At 58.6% G+C, this 13509-nt stretch overlaps 2 protein-coding genes across 4 annotated transcripts in view; one reads left to right on the forward strand and one right to left on the reverse strand.

The window, feature by feature from the left end:
• The window catches only part of TST (thiosulfate sulfurtransferase), a 254633-nt gene extending 241280 nt beyond the window's left edge, over positions 1-13353 (forward strand). The window contains exons 2-4 of the mRNA XM_004589539.4: positions 7929-7947; positions 8493-9111; positions 12886-13353. Of these exons, the coding sequence (XP_004589596.2) occupies positions 8514-9111; positions 12886-13184 (897 nt within the window). The 5' untranslated portion in view covers positions 7929-7947; positions 8493-8513 and the 3' untranslated portion in view covers positions 13185-13353. The remainder of the gene's footprint in view (positions 1-7928; positions 7948-8492; positions 9112-12885) is intronic.
• On the reverse strand, positions 1968-7696 carry MPST (mercaptopyruvate sulfurtransferase). 3 transcript variants are annotated; one of them, XM_004589538.3, is made up of 3 exons: positions 7582-7696; positions 5216-5843; positions 1968-2488 (listed from the first exon to the last, which is right to left on the reverse strand). In XM_004589538.3, exons 2-3 carry the CDS (start codon positions 5808-5810, stop codon positions 2190-2192), a joined length of 894 nt encoding a protein of 297 aa, XP_004589595.2. In that variant the 5' UTR covers positions 5811-5843; positions 7582-7696; the 3' UTR covers positions 1968-2189. The 3 variants fall into 3 exon arrangements, with proteins under 3 accessions (XP_004589595.2, XP_058529147.1, XP_058529148.1); XM_058673164.1 differs by lacking the exon at positions 7582-7696 and adding an exon at positions 7556-7572; XM_058673165.1 differs by lacking the exon at positions 7582-7696 and adding an exon at positions 7378-7392.
• Positions 13354-13509: the final 156 nt, after the last annotated feature.

A 13509-nucleotide genomic window follows, 5' to 3' on the forward strand; every position in this document is an offset into this window, starting at 1 on the left:
GGGCGGGTGCCAGCAGCAGCAGGGGCCCTAGAGTGCGTTTAATGATGCTGGGAGTGGAGGCCAGTGGGAGGCAGTGTCCTGGGTCATTCCTAGAAACCTTCTGCCCAGTTAGCCATAAACTGACTGCACACCCATTCTCCCGTGCTGGGAAGCAGGTCTCCTTTGCACACACTCAGACCCACTAGGAAAACTTTCTGGGGTGGGGGAAAGCACCCCAGCCTTGATTCTCCTGCTGCAGGTTGGGTGGGGCTGGGGGCAAGGAGGCAACCCCACAGGTCTTGCTTGAATCCCCTTGCTCAAGGCTCCCCCGTGCAGTTGGAGGTCCTCTCTTCCTCTCCCTTGAGCCTGCACGTGGAAATCCCTACAGGCACGGTCTACACAGGGAGAGGGTCCTCTCTCACAGTAGCTGTGCTTCCTGGGGCAGATCACTGAGCCTCTCTGAACTTGCCATCTCATTGGTTTAAAGGAGCTCTTCTCACAGTGCACCCTTCTCTCTGAAAGTAGGATGCAGATGACGTGGGGTGTCCTGCCTGGAAGCTGGACGAGGGCAGGCATACACATCTCAAGTTCCTTGTGCCTTCTCTTTCTCTCTCCCAAGGCCAGAAAACACTTCATGCTCAGTAATCAAACTCTCAATACTAACCTTAATGGTCACCTTGGATGCCTATTTTTTGTTTACCAAGCTGGTCAATTCCTAGGCTGACATCTGTGCCCAGCCCTCCCCACCCCCCCGCCGATCGCCACCAAAGGCGTCCATCTTAAAGAGGAAGAAACAGAAGCCTGTGGCAGGTGCAAGGTGAGGTACCATGTCTGGAAGAGCTGGGGCAGGAAGCCCCATCAGAACTCCCACGCACCTGCGCACAAATGCAACCCTTGGAAGAGGCAGAGAGAGAGAGAGCAAGGCTTGGCTGACACCCGATAGGGGATGTCTACACTGCAACAGCGGCAAAGGAAGAGACTTATTCCTAAGTCTCTCTAAGAGTGGGGAGAGCCCTGTTTACACTGATCCTGGCTGTTCCCCTGTGGGGGGGGCAGGGTGCTCCAAGACCTTAGCCCAAACAGCAGCAATGCCAGGACTGGGGAGCCCTGGGCCTTTGCAGCAGGCTCAGGAGCGAATTCTCATTTCACGGATGAGGAATACTGAGGCTTGGAGAGATTGGGACTTGGCCATGGTGGACCTGGGAAGAGACTGGGTGAACTTGGGAAGGTCACTGGGCTGCAGGCTCAGTTGCAAAGAATAAACTTAATTGGAGATGCCACATGACCTTGGTAAGATCCTGGCTCCTCTCATTAGTTTTGTTCCCAGAAGGCCCAAACCTGGTGGCAGGTAGGGTTGTCCCCAGTAACAGTGGCATGGAGCTGTCTGGGGAGCTGGGGGTCCGAATGACCCCCTTGTCAGTAACCACCCCCATCAAGGGTGACCCCCGACCCTACAAGGCATCTGGGGCTTGCTCAGGCACCCATGTTCAGCTTGCTCTTGGGGTAATCACTAAGGAAGGAGCTGCAGCCTTCAGCAGGCAGTAGGGAAGAAGTGAGGTCAGGAATCAGATGCCCCGGCCCCCCCAACACCTGCTCGGTGCAGAGACCCAGTCTCTAGGCACGAGTTCCCGCAGTGGGGACCTGAATTCTCCCCCAAGATGGGCATGAACTCGGCTATTCCCTGGAACCTCCTCCTGACAGCTTCTTGCCAGAAGGCCCGTCAGTCCCTTGCAGGCAGATACACCAGCCTACCTGTGTGGCCAAGTTCACATTCTACATCCCAGAGCCAGAGGGAGGCGCCAAGGATTATAGGGTGGAGCAAGACCTGCAAAGGGGAAGAAAGGGTTCTGGTTGTGGGAGCAGGTCTTGGGGTTACAGTACCATCCAGGAGCCAGGGACAGGATCCCTGAGACCTTAAGGTGCCCCCACCCCAAGCATCCTCTGCCAGGCTGGGTGAGCAAACCAAGGTGGCACCACATGGACAAGGATTTGGCACCTGTGCTGTTTTATTTCTTCAACTGTGCGACTGAAGGCAGCACCATGCAGGCCAGCTGGGGTGGGGGCCTCAGTAGCCCCTGCACACTTGCTGTCTTCACTTCCGCTGGGAGCTCATGAGTTCACATAATGGCTTGCTCCCAGCATGTCCCAGAAAGGCTCCAAGGGCAGAGCCAGCACCAGCAGGGATGTGGCCTGAGCCGTCCCGCCTGGCCTCAGTGTGTCTTGCCCTGGCCCTCAGAGATGACGTCCTCGGGCGGGGCGCGCATATACCACTCCACCCAGGAGCCATCGTAGATGGGCACATCAGGTTTGCCGCAGAGGTAGGCCCCTAGGGCTACGTGGCAGGCGGTGACTCCCGAGCCACAGGTGGCCACCAGTGGTCGGGACAAGTCAACCTTCTTCTCCTGGAACAGGTGCTGGATCTCCTCGGGGCTCTTCTCCAGGCCCTCTGGGGTCAGGAACTCTGTGAAGGGGATGTTCACGGTGCCGGGGATGTGGCCAGGCTCAATGCCTGCAGTGGAAAGGAGGAAGACAGAGAGCTGGCATGAGTGGGACATGTGGGTCTGTGAGCCTCCCAGGCAAGCAGAGGGCTAACTCCTGTATAGGCACACTGTGCAATCAGTGCTCCCCACCGGGAGACCTGGGCACTGTGGAGACATGTTCCCATTTCACAGACAGATACGCTGAGAGAGCAGACCAGCTCAGGTCAAAGTCCCAAGCAAATGACCTTCCTATGGCCCCCAAATCATGAACAAGAATCCTGTCTGGCATGAAGTTGGGATTGGGTAGGGCACAGGCAGTCTCAGGAATTATAAGCATGTGGTTGCTATTAGAGGATTTGAGTACTACATGCCCATGCCGGCACTGCTGGGGCCCCTCCCATGTATATTCTGTTCTCAGAGCACAACACAGAGGTCCCCTACAACTCGCCTCCCAGCAGGTGCAAAAGTTGGGGCAGCACACACAGCCCCACTCAACAGACACAGAACCCAGGCCCAGGGAAGACTCACTTTACGGAGGCCCACTCAGAGCAGTCCCTAATTCAGGGCAAGGCTAGGACTACCCTGGCCCTGCGGGCGCAGCACACCTCCCCTCTCTCTGGACCAATGCAGCTCGTGATGGGCACACATGGCTAGGCCTCAGGTTCTGGGTTGGGCATCATGAACTGCAGCAAGTGCTCCAACTCTTCCCTACCAGCCGAGATGCCAGTGAAGCATCAGGTCCTTGCACCCCTGACACAAGGCCCGCCGGGTGTGTGTCATTACCACCCACTTTCCAGGTGAATGAGCGTCACTGAGGCAAGCATTCAGCACCTCCACGTTAAAGAGGCAGAGCCAGCGAGCCATACATGAGTGATGTCACTTCCCGGCTCTCCAGCATCCCTGCGTGTCCACACGTGGAGCTAGGTGCTCCGTGCACTCACTCTCACTTAACCCTCACCTCGTCTGTTCTGCTCTCAGATCCTGCTTCCAGGTCACACCTGCAGAAGCTGCGGCTTAGAGACTGGACAAACTCCCAGGCGTCACACGTCAGTGCTACCTGGGGCACAGCTTTGCCAGCTGCCCCATGCTACTCCACTCCCTGGAGCTCAGCCACTCACCCAACAACTGAGGCTATGCCAGGCCAAATTGCCACCTGCACAGCCACATCATGGGTTGGCTCTCAGCAGGTGCATGGCTATTGTGTGGCAGGAACATTCTGTATTTGCCCAACTTCTCTGTGGTGCTGACTTTATGCCAAGTCCTGGGCCAGTCATCAGGAGCTGGGACAGGCTGTGACCCAGGGGGTTTGGAGGCTCAGGACAGAAAGTTGAGCCCTGATCTCGGAACCAGGGGCTCCATCCAGGGAGAACTCCCTAGAGGCAGTGAACTTCCTCAGCTTTTTGCAACCTTGCAGGTTTGAGATAATTGCCTGGGGAAACATGTGGGCTTCTGAGACCCCGGGCCAGGTGGCATCCTGCCATGCCTTCCTCCTCTGCACAGTGACAAGCAGCACCTAATGCCATGTAAATGGTTGTCACACTGGGCACAGCGCTGTGGCAGAGTGGGTAAAGCTGTCACCTGCAATGTCAGCATCCCAACGGGCACCATGTTCTGGCTGCAGCACTTCTGATTCAGCTTCCTACCAATGTGCTGGGAAAAAGCAGTGGAAAATGGTCCAAGTGTTTGAGTCCTTTCTGCTGATCCTCCTTGTGGGAGACTGGAAGGAGCTCCTGGCTTTGGGCTGGCTCAGCATTGGCCATTACAGCTATCTGGGAAGTGAACCAGTAGATGGAAGAGATCTCTCTCCTTTCAAATAAATAAATACAATCTTTAAAAAAAAAACTTAGTTGTCACACCGTATTGTCTGGGGGATACTAAGTGACACATAGATACTCAAATGAAATTGTTTCCAATTAAAAAACATTTATTCACTTATTTGAAAGTCTGAGTCACAGAGAGACCATTCAGCTGGTTCACTCTCCAGACTGCCATAATGGCGGAGACTGGGCCAGCCGGAAGCCAGGAACTGAGAGCTTCTTCTAGGTTTCCCATGTAGGTGCAGGTGTCTAAGCACTTGGGGCATCTTCTGTTGCCTTTCCTGGGTCATTAGCAAGGAGCTAGATCAAAAGTGAAGCAGCCAGTGCCCATATGGAACTCTGGCATGGCACTGCAGGCAGCAGCGTTAGCTGCTATGCCATAACGCTTTCGGCTAAAATATTTTCCATTCGGAGTTGATTAAGTCTGGGATGGGGCAGCTGCGGTCAGAGCACAGAGACAATACCTGCTTTGCCTGCTCTGCATACCCCTCCTCCCATAGGATACAGGGCTGTCCCACAGTTTGCAGGCCTAGGAAACCCATCCTGGGGCAGCAGTCTCCTGGAGCTTGTTCGGCTCAGACATCAGCACCCTGGTTTCACCTCCACGGAGAAACCCTCTGGTTTACCAGATTCTGGGCCTGTCCCCTTGAGATCTTCCAAAACTGGAACCCACATACACATGGAGCCTGGGCGAGGGTGGCTTGGGTCCTGGTACTAACGCAAGCATGGACTGGGGGCAGTTGCAGAGCAAAGTGCAGGAAGGGATGTGGGGAGAACATCTTTTCTTCCCTGGTCAATCCACAACCCTGGTGCAGAATACAAGTCCCGCCCCCCAGCAGTGTCCTTTAAAGGCAAGGTCAAGGCCCAGGATGGTGGCCCCCGACACCCCCAGCATTCCCAGAGACCTGTCGGCCACCCTAGTCCCGCGGGCACTGTTACCGTCTCGGGGCTCGGGCTCGGTGCCACGGAAGCGGCCAGCCGCACGAGCATCCACCACCTGGAAGTGTCGGGCTTCTAGGTTCTCCTTGATGTCCTCGTAGGTCTTGATGAAGGCAGGATTGAGTTGCGCGCGAAACTCGGCGGGCGACGGGTGACTCTTGCCGGAGCTGAGTGGGAGCCCCTGGCGCTGCCAGTGGCGGAGGCCCCCGTCCAGCAGTGACACGGTGCGGTGGCCGAAGGCCCGGAACATCCACCAGATTCGCGGCGCCGCGTACAGGCCTTGCTCACTGGCGTCGTAGACCACCACATGCGTGGCGGTGCCCACGCCCAGGCGGCCCACGTACTCGGCGAAGTGCTCGGCGCGGGGCAGCATGTGGTCGTAAGGCGAAGTGCGGTCGCTGCACTGGTCAATGTCAAAGAAAACGGCGCCCGGGATGTGGCGCTCCTCAAATTCACGCCGCGCATCGCGGCCCAGCTTGGGCAGGTACCAGGAGGCGTCGAGAACCTGCAAAGGCTGCCCCGCACGTGGGGCCCTCAGCGCCTCGGACAGCCACTGAGCAGACACCAGTGCGCGAAAGAACTGGGAAGTGGCCATGGCGGCAGGGTCAGAGACACTGGGGCTGCTGGCCTGCACGACAAACGAGGATGTTAGGAGGTTGGCAGCCCGCACTGTGGCACAGCAGCAAACTTCCGTGCCCTGAAGCTGAGGCTGGGCCAGAGGCAGGGGTGTGAACTGCAGGGGAAGGTGGAACCAGGCTGGCCGGGGCTGGGGACAGAGTCCAGAGAATTGCCTAAGTTACAAGGCATGAACTTTGGTCTCTGGGGGCTGCCTGGCCAGACCTTGCATATACACAGCTGGGAGGGACCAGAAGACCCAGGAGCATCGGAGGAAGGGCTGGTGGAGTGGAAACTCTTACTGCTAAGAACTGGAGAAGGGCAGGTGCTTTCAAACATAACTGAATTTCATTCACAACCACCCAGAACCATTCCCTCATTCAATCTAACATAGGAGCCCTATATAGGAGCTGGGGAGCTGGGCTTGGTTGGAGTGCTAGCTGTGTGCCCTTCACACGGGTTTCACCATATCTGCCACTAAACAACCCTGGCACCATAGACTGAGTTCTTTATTGCACAGTCTTCAGAGGGTTGGTCTGCTGTTATTGTCTCACAGAGTGAAGAAGAGCATCACCTCGGGCAGCCTGGCCGTGGAGGCCAGACTGCCCAGGAACAGGTGCCATTCTGCTGGTTCTGCCAGCCCAGACAGGCCCAGTCTGCTCTTCCAGCCAGGACCCTTCTTCGAGCAGCCCCAGCTGTCGGCTGGCTCCCCATACTTCCTCTCCTGAGCTGTTCCTGCTTGCCCATGGCAGAGACGCCACCAGCCAGCCCCCAACAAGCCGTGGGTCCTGCTGCTGGTAACCCTGCTTCGTTCCCATATGCCTTCGTGCAGGTTAGAGGAATAAGCCCTTTCTGCATAGCAGTGGAAGAGCCCCTGTCAGGGCTCACAGCTGGGTACATGGCCACCTGGAATGAGGGGTGGGCAGAGAGCTGGCCTGGACGAGTGTCCTGCTCAAAACCAGGAGGAAGATCTAGCTCAGCCTTGGCATAGCAAGCCTGTTGGTGGGAGGTGGATGGGCAAAAGCAACTATGGAACCAGGGGCGTGAGAAGCATGGCAGACGCCGGCTAGGACCGGGCTGAAGCGGTTGGGAAGCCGGCGCCAACAGTGCACAGACCTAAAGGCAGGACAAAGGTTTTTTGGTTTGTTTGTTTGTTTTGTTTTTAAGGGAAGAGGTAAACAAAGGCAGAACTGGCCACGTGAACTGCGCCGGGCTTAGGGATTGGGCCCAACCTTGGCTCCACTTGTCCAGCGCGTCCCCGCCGCGCACTGGCTCTCTCCCTACTTTCTGAAAAGTTTTGGCCGGGCCGCCCGAAGAGGGCTGTCTCGGGCAGCGCGCCACACGGCGGGGACAGTCGCCCAATGGAGGGGCGCGCCGCGCAGGCCTGGGCGTGTGTTACTTTCGCTTCACTGCACCGAGTTCTCTCCGCGGGGCCTCGGTGGCAGGGGGGCTTCTCTCTGAATGGCTTTGTTGCCCCCTCTCTCCTCTTCCTGCCCTTGCGGTTGGCACCAAGCTCACCCACCCACTGTTCCCTACTCACCACTCACCCCCGATCCCTACGCTTAGGGAGAACCCAGGGGCACCATAGCCATCCTTCCATCCTCCACCCGGGCTCCGCGAGGGAGCCTGCGCCGCCTCCCATTACGGAAAGGCAGGGACGACGCAGCAGTTAGGCGGGTCTCCCAGCCTCCCGGCTCCGTCACGGCGCCCCCTCCCCTCACCCACCGCCGTCCCTTCCTCCCGCCACCAACCTGCGGCCGGCCAAAGGGAGGAGACTCGGGCACAGCCCACCGCCGCGGCCACTCGGAGCCGCGGCGCCTTCCACTGGCCGGGCCGTGGGAGGGGGACGCCCGTGGCTCCGCGTCCGGCCCCGCGCCGCGCCCCCGCAGTCCCGCGCCCACCCGCCAGCTACTCGCAGAGAGTGCCAAGCTCTGAGCACCGAGAGGCGGCTGGGGAACCGCGCGATGGCGCGGGGTTCGACGCGGTGGGAGGGAAGGGTCCCCCCCTCTGGGACTGCGCGCGATGGTGCTGGCCGCCGAGGCAGCTGCGGGCTCTGGGTTTGAACTGGCCAACTTGTCCCGGAGGGCAGGGGCGATTACAGGCGGCAGCGAGGGCGAGTGAGTGAGTGCGGCGCGACGCCCCGGGTCTGGTCGCTGACCGGGCTACCTACGGCATGGGGGAGGGACCCTGTAGTAATGGCTGGGCGAGGCGCCCCGGCCCCAGTTAGGGCAATGGACACCGAGCTGGGGCCGGATTGGAACGCCTGGAGGCGTATGCCAGGGCGTGCGCGGGGCTCGGGCGGAGCGCTTCCTGAGCGCTCATCTTGGGAAGAGGGATTCGGAGCCTGAAAGTGTCCTGTCCCTTCATGCTGGGTGTCTGTTTCCCCTGCTCACAGGCAAGATCAGATTGCAAGGCCACAAGCCTCCGCCAGCTCCCCCCAGTGGAGGGCGGCCCGGGGGTGCTCTGGCCCCACCCCGTCTGCGCCCGGCATTGGTGGGCCTGGGCTAAGGGGCGGGACTGGCCTTTCCCCTGGGACTTGGCTCTCCCGGGGCGGCTAGGGTGCGGTTGACCCGGTGTTGGCTGGGGAGAGTGCTGTAGGAAGGCCAGCGCTGCCTCCCAGACCTCTCACTCGCGTCTCCTTCCCGGTCCCCCTGCGTGCCAGGTGATTCGTGGAGCTGAAGGCATGGTTAAGCAGGTGCTGTACCGGGCACTGGTGTCCACCAAGTGGCTGGCAGAGTCAGTCCGGGCAGGCAAGGTGGGATCCAGCCTACGGGTGCTGGACGGGTCATGGTACTATCCGGGCACGCGCGACGCCCGCAAAGAGTACCAGGAGCGCCATGTGCCGGGCGCTTCCTTCTTCGATATCGAGGAATGCCGGGACACCGAGTCGCCCTACCCAATGATGCTGCCCAGCCCATCGGGCTTCGCCGACTATGTGGGCCGCCTGGGCATCAGCAACGACACACACGTGGTGGTGTATGACGGCGACCACCTGGGTTCATTCTATGCTCCGCGGGTCTGGTGGATGTTCCGCGTGTTTGGCCACCGCACTGTGTCTGTGCTCAACGGTGGCTTCCGGAATTGGCTGAAGGAAGGCCACCCGGTGACGTCGGAGCCCACCCGGCCAGAGCCGGCGGTGTTCAAGGCCACCCTGGACCACTCCCTGCTTAAGACCTATGAGCAGATGCTGGAAAACCTGGAGACCAAGAGGTTCCAGATGGTGGATTCCAGGGCCCAACCCCGCTACCTGGGCATTGAAGATGTGGAGCTGACCGCAGCAGGTGTGTGTCCAGGGGGCAGAGGAAGGAGGGCAGTGGTCCCTAGAGATGCCATGGGGGCACAGGGTGGCTGGGACCTTCTCTGAGTTCAACCTTTAGTTCTCCAAGGCAGGCCTCAATCTTTTTATCTATAAAATAGGAAGGTTCAGCCAGCCCAAAAGGCTTTACAGGATGCACGCGTCCTCCTAACTGTGGACTTGGGCTTATAAGTGGCCTGGCATCCACAAGCTGCTACTGCCAGGCACCTGCCCCCTCATGTGGCACCGCTGGGCAGAAGCTGCCCAAGGACCCTCCTAGCTTCCTCAGGGCCTCACTGGCCCCTCAGAAACCCTTACAGACACCCACTGAGCCCTTCCCCAGGGACGCTGCCTTTGTCTGAGCACCTTGCCCCTGGGGCCCCAGAGTAATGTTTGCAAAAGGTGGGCCAGGTTCATAACCTTGGCGTGACTGAGCTGTGGCAGCACTGCCCTCATGTGCCAGATCCTTGATCTTGTTGCACTCTTCCATCCATCAAGGTTGCTTAAGACCTGGCCCCTGCCCCCCAGCTGAGTGTGGGGCCACCAAGACATCAGAATGTTGTTACTCAGCTCAGTAGCACAATCAGGATTTGAACCCAGCACTGCCTTGTTTCAAATTAGCACTCTAAATGAGAATTCTCCCTGTACCAAGCCACCCCCACTTCCCAGGGCTGGGGAGAGGAGAACCCCTTTATTGGATGTCCACTGAGAGGTGGCTTGCAGGCTGAAGGGCCAGGGTCTCCAGAGGGCACCTGCTGAGTTCTAGAAGTTCCAACCACAGGGAAGCTGGGAGGTCTTGCCATTTCTTGGGGCCTGGAACTGAAGTCTTGCTGCCACCACTCCAGCCTCACCTATAACTCAGACTCAGACTGGTCCTAGGTCCCCCAGTTGGCCAGCACCTCCCTGGTGGCTCTCTCTCTCTCTGGTCACTGCCCCCCTCCTTCCTTTGCGGGCTCTAACTCACCTGCAACATTTTACCCAACTTGTTAAAAAATGTATCTTTCTTTCTGAGCTTGGCAAGAGCAGGAAAAAGCAGTTTGCTCCCTCTTGGGACTGGCCTACAGATCAGCCTGCCTCTAGACAGAGAGGGGACTGGGGCACACAGGATTGGGGGGAAAGGGCAGCTCAACGCCCCAGGGCCAGCGAGGGCAGAGTCAGGGGACCCAGTCCCCAGCATGGCTTTTCCAGGGCGCTTGCTTGTCCTGCATGGCTTGTTCTCTGAAGGTCTGGGAGTTGAAGACTCAAGCTCACTTGGCACCTCTCAGAGAGACACTGTTGACACAGAACACCACCCGACAAGCCCCTCCTGGCCTTGGTCCATGACACCTTTTCTTTCTGGGACTTCAGCTGTCAAGAGGGGGGTGGAGGGGGCGGTGCCGGGAAGAAGTACCCTGGAACAAACTGGGACATAAGGGCAAAGGGGGAGCTTGGGACTGCCAGGCCCAGCCTCCTCACTCCCTATTTACAGAGGGTGCAAGGAGGGGGCAAGCAGCCTGCTCTGCACTTGCTGGAGTCCCCAGCCTGTGCCACCCTCTCTGGGTCCCCACTGGAATACCAGGAAACACAATTCTTAGCACAGCTGCTCCTTGGCAGTATTACCCCAGTCCTGTGGCTTGACCTCACTGGGCTCCCTCACTGTGAACTGAGAAGCACCCTAGCAGCCCTCCCTGCCAGGAGCAGCTAGACTTGGAGAAGAGGAAGTAACCCTACAGAGACTGGGGCCACCTGCAACTGTGTCCCCAACGTGCCACTTCCTCCCCTCATTCTCTTAAGAGGTGTCTTGGGGACATAGGAGGTTCAGCCAAGCATGGGGTCCTCAGCATGGCCCTGAGATCCACATGCTGGCCACTTCCTCCCACATTTCTCCTCTGGCCTCTGTGTGCCTTCTGGTCCTGTTGTGTGAGAAGTGTGGAGTGGGAGGCAGAGTCCACCTGTTTACCTGCAGGTCCCAGATGGTCTCTGGGAAGGGCATTCACCTATCCATCTCCCGGGTGAGGGGAGAGAGGGATGAGAGCAGTGAGGTCTGTAAGTACTCCGGCAGACCCATCCTGCAGGATCCATCCCAGGCGGGGATAGAGGAAGAGATGCTTGTATAACAGGTGGAGCAAGCACAGCTCAAGCCCTGTGAAAAGGCATCCAAGTGAAGCCCTTCCCAGGGCCACTGCTGTGGGTGGGGTGAGCTGGAAGCAAACCTGGGGTTAGGAGGAGGTCATGGTGCCAGGCATGGCTTGGCTATTGCAATGGGCCCCGGGGCCAATAGGCCTGTGTTTCTTCCTGCCAGGCCTGGGGGCGAGGCGGGAGGCACAGGTTTGTGTGTGTGGGTGGGGGAGCTCAGAAAGTCCTGATTGGATTTTCCTGGCTGATAACTTCCACATCTGTCCTTACTCATCAAGGTAGGGGTGGCGTGCTGACTCGGCAACTTGACCAGCATCTTCCTGGTCAAAGCCAGAATGCCCAAAGTGCATGAATTCAAGCAGCTACATCACCCCTTCTTCCAGCCTCTTCCCAGGGAGACTGTAAGTGGTCCAAGAGCCCAGGTGTTGGCGTCAGATCTACCTGACCCCAATTCATTTTGGCTGTGCGTCCTGGAGCAAATTCCCTCACCTCCCTGAGCCTGAGAGAATAGCCGAGAAAATGGCCTCTCTGGTTTTGTGAGGATGGAATGGAATGTTCTCGAAAGAAGCCGCTGTTGAGTGCCTGGTGCTAGCAGAGGTTCTGAGCTGGCTGAACTGGGGAGGGACACGTGGGAGCCCTGGCTTCCAGACCCAACTTGCCTTTGCTCCTCCTGGCTGTCATCCAGGGTTCCTGGCCTCTTTCCTGAACACAGGCGGGCGGTTCCTGCTTGTTGAGATTCCCCAGGCAAGTCCCAAGCCCTGGGCCAGCCAGCAGGTAGGAGAAGGAGCTGCCGGCTCCCAGGGCTGGCCCTGCGGCGAGCAGGGGAAGCAGCCGTCAAAGCAGAAGGAAGCAGAGCAGCACATTGGCATGTGCACATTGGGACTTCTCGTCCCCTTCCATCTTCTCACAAAGTCCAATGTGCAGGTTCTGGAGGACACAGCGGCTGGGCCTGGCTGGTAAGGCTGGCACACAGCTCTTCACAGATCCAATTTTTAAAACAAAAAGGCAAAATCCTAACAGCAGCAGTGGTCATCTAGAAGTTGGCACATCTTCACCCTCAGGAGGACGGGGACCTTGTTGCCATGGCTGTGTGCTCACTGTGTTCCCAGGGCCACTAGAGGCTTTTACCTAAGGCACTTGATATTGGCCTCATACTTGTGACTCGGTGGATGGGGCCGTCTCCCATTCTATGGAAAGGAAGATTGAGGCATGGAGGTGCAGGGCCTGCCCAGCTGCCTGTGGCTTCAGTAGTCCCACTGCTACCACAGACCCTTGCGCTGCCCTGAGGCCCAGGTTGAAGGGGGGCAGGGACTGTGGCAGAAAGAGGGGCCCTAAGAGAGGGAACCGAGGCTGTGTTACACCACATCCCCCACTCCTAGAATTCCAAGGGTGCAGGATGCAGGCGCTGGGGGGGGGGGGGGAGAGTGTGTTCAGGGGGCATGCCTGGAGCAGGACGGGAGCCTTGGGCTTTGGATGTCACTGGTTCAGGCCATGAGCCACCCCTCTTGCAACTTTGGCAGTTGGGGTCCGCTAGGTGAGCCTCCACTGGAAAGAACTCGCCTAGAACCTGCTCCGTGTCATTGAGACCTCCAGGGGGCTAACCCTTGCTCCTGTCTGTCACCTGTGCCCTCTGCCCCCTCCCCAGGCCTGCCCTTGGGCCACATCCGTGGCTCACTCAACATGCCCTTCATGGATTTCCTGACGGAAGAAGGCTTCGAGAAGAGCCCGGAAGAGCTCCGTGCCATGTTCCAGACCAAGCACGTGGACCTCTCTCAGCCCCTTATCGCCACCTGCCACAAGGGGGTCACTGCCTGCCACATTGCCCTGGCTGCCTACCTGTGTGGCAAGCCTGACGTCGCTGTCTATGATGGCTCCTGGTCCGAATGGTGCCTCCGGGCACCCCCAGAGACCCGGGTGTCACAGGGCACGGATGGGAAGGCGTGAACCAGGAATCCCTGCCCTGCTCACCATAATCCCGGCCATTGTCACGACCCCCGCCTCACCTGCAGCTGGTCCAGACCTCCTAGACAAGGGAGATCGATGACATCTTAGCATTGTGGTGCCCAGCTTGCCCACTCCCCACCAACGCTGGAATAAACATGCCCTTTTCTGAGTTTTGTGTTTACCTATTGTTCCATTCCGTGCCCTACTTTCCCCTCCTCTGGGCTACAAAGAGAGAAGCCACCATCGCAGCCTCCTCCATCCTGGAAGCCTGCTGAGCACATCAACCCACGATTTGGTTTGTGATGAGGGAGGTGGGCTGTGTCCC

This window comes from Ochotona princeps, chromosome 15 (assembly GCF_030435755.1).
Source record: "Ochotona princeps isolate mOchPri1 chromosome 15, mOchPri1.hap1, whole genome shotgun sequence".
Classification (NCBI taxonomy): domain Eukaryota; kingdom Metazoa; phylum Chordata; class Mammalia; order Lagomorpha; family Ochotonidae; genus Ochotona; species Ochotona princeps.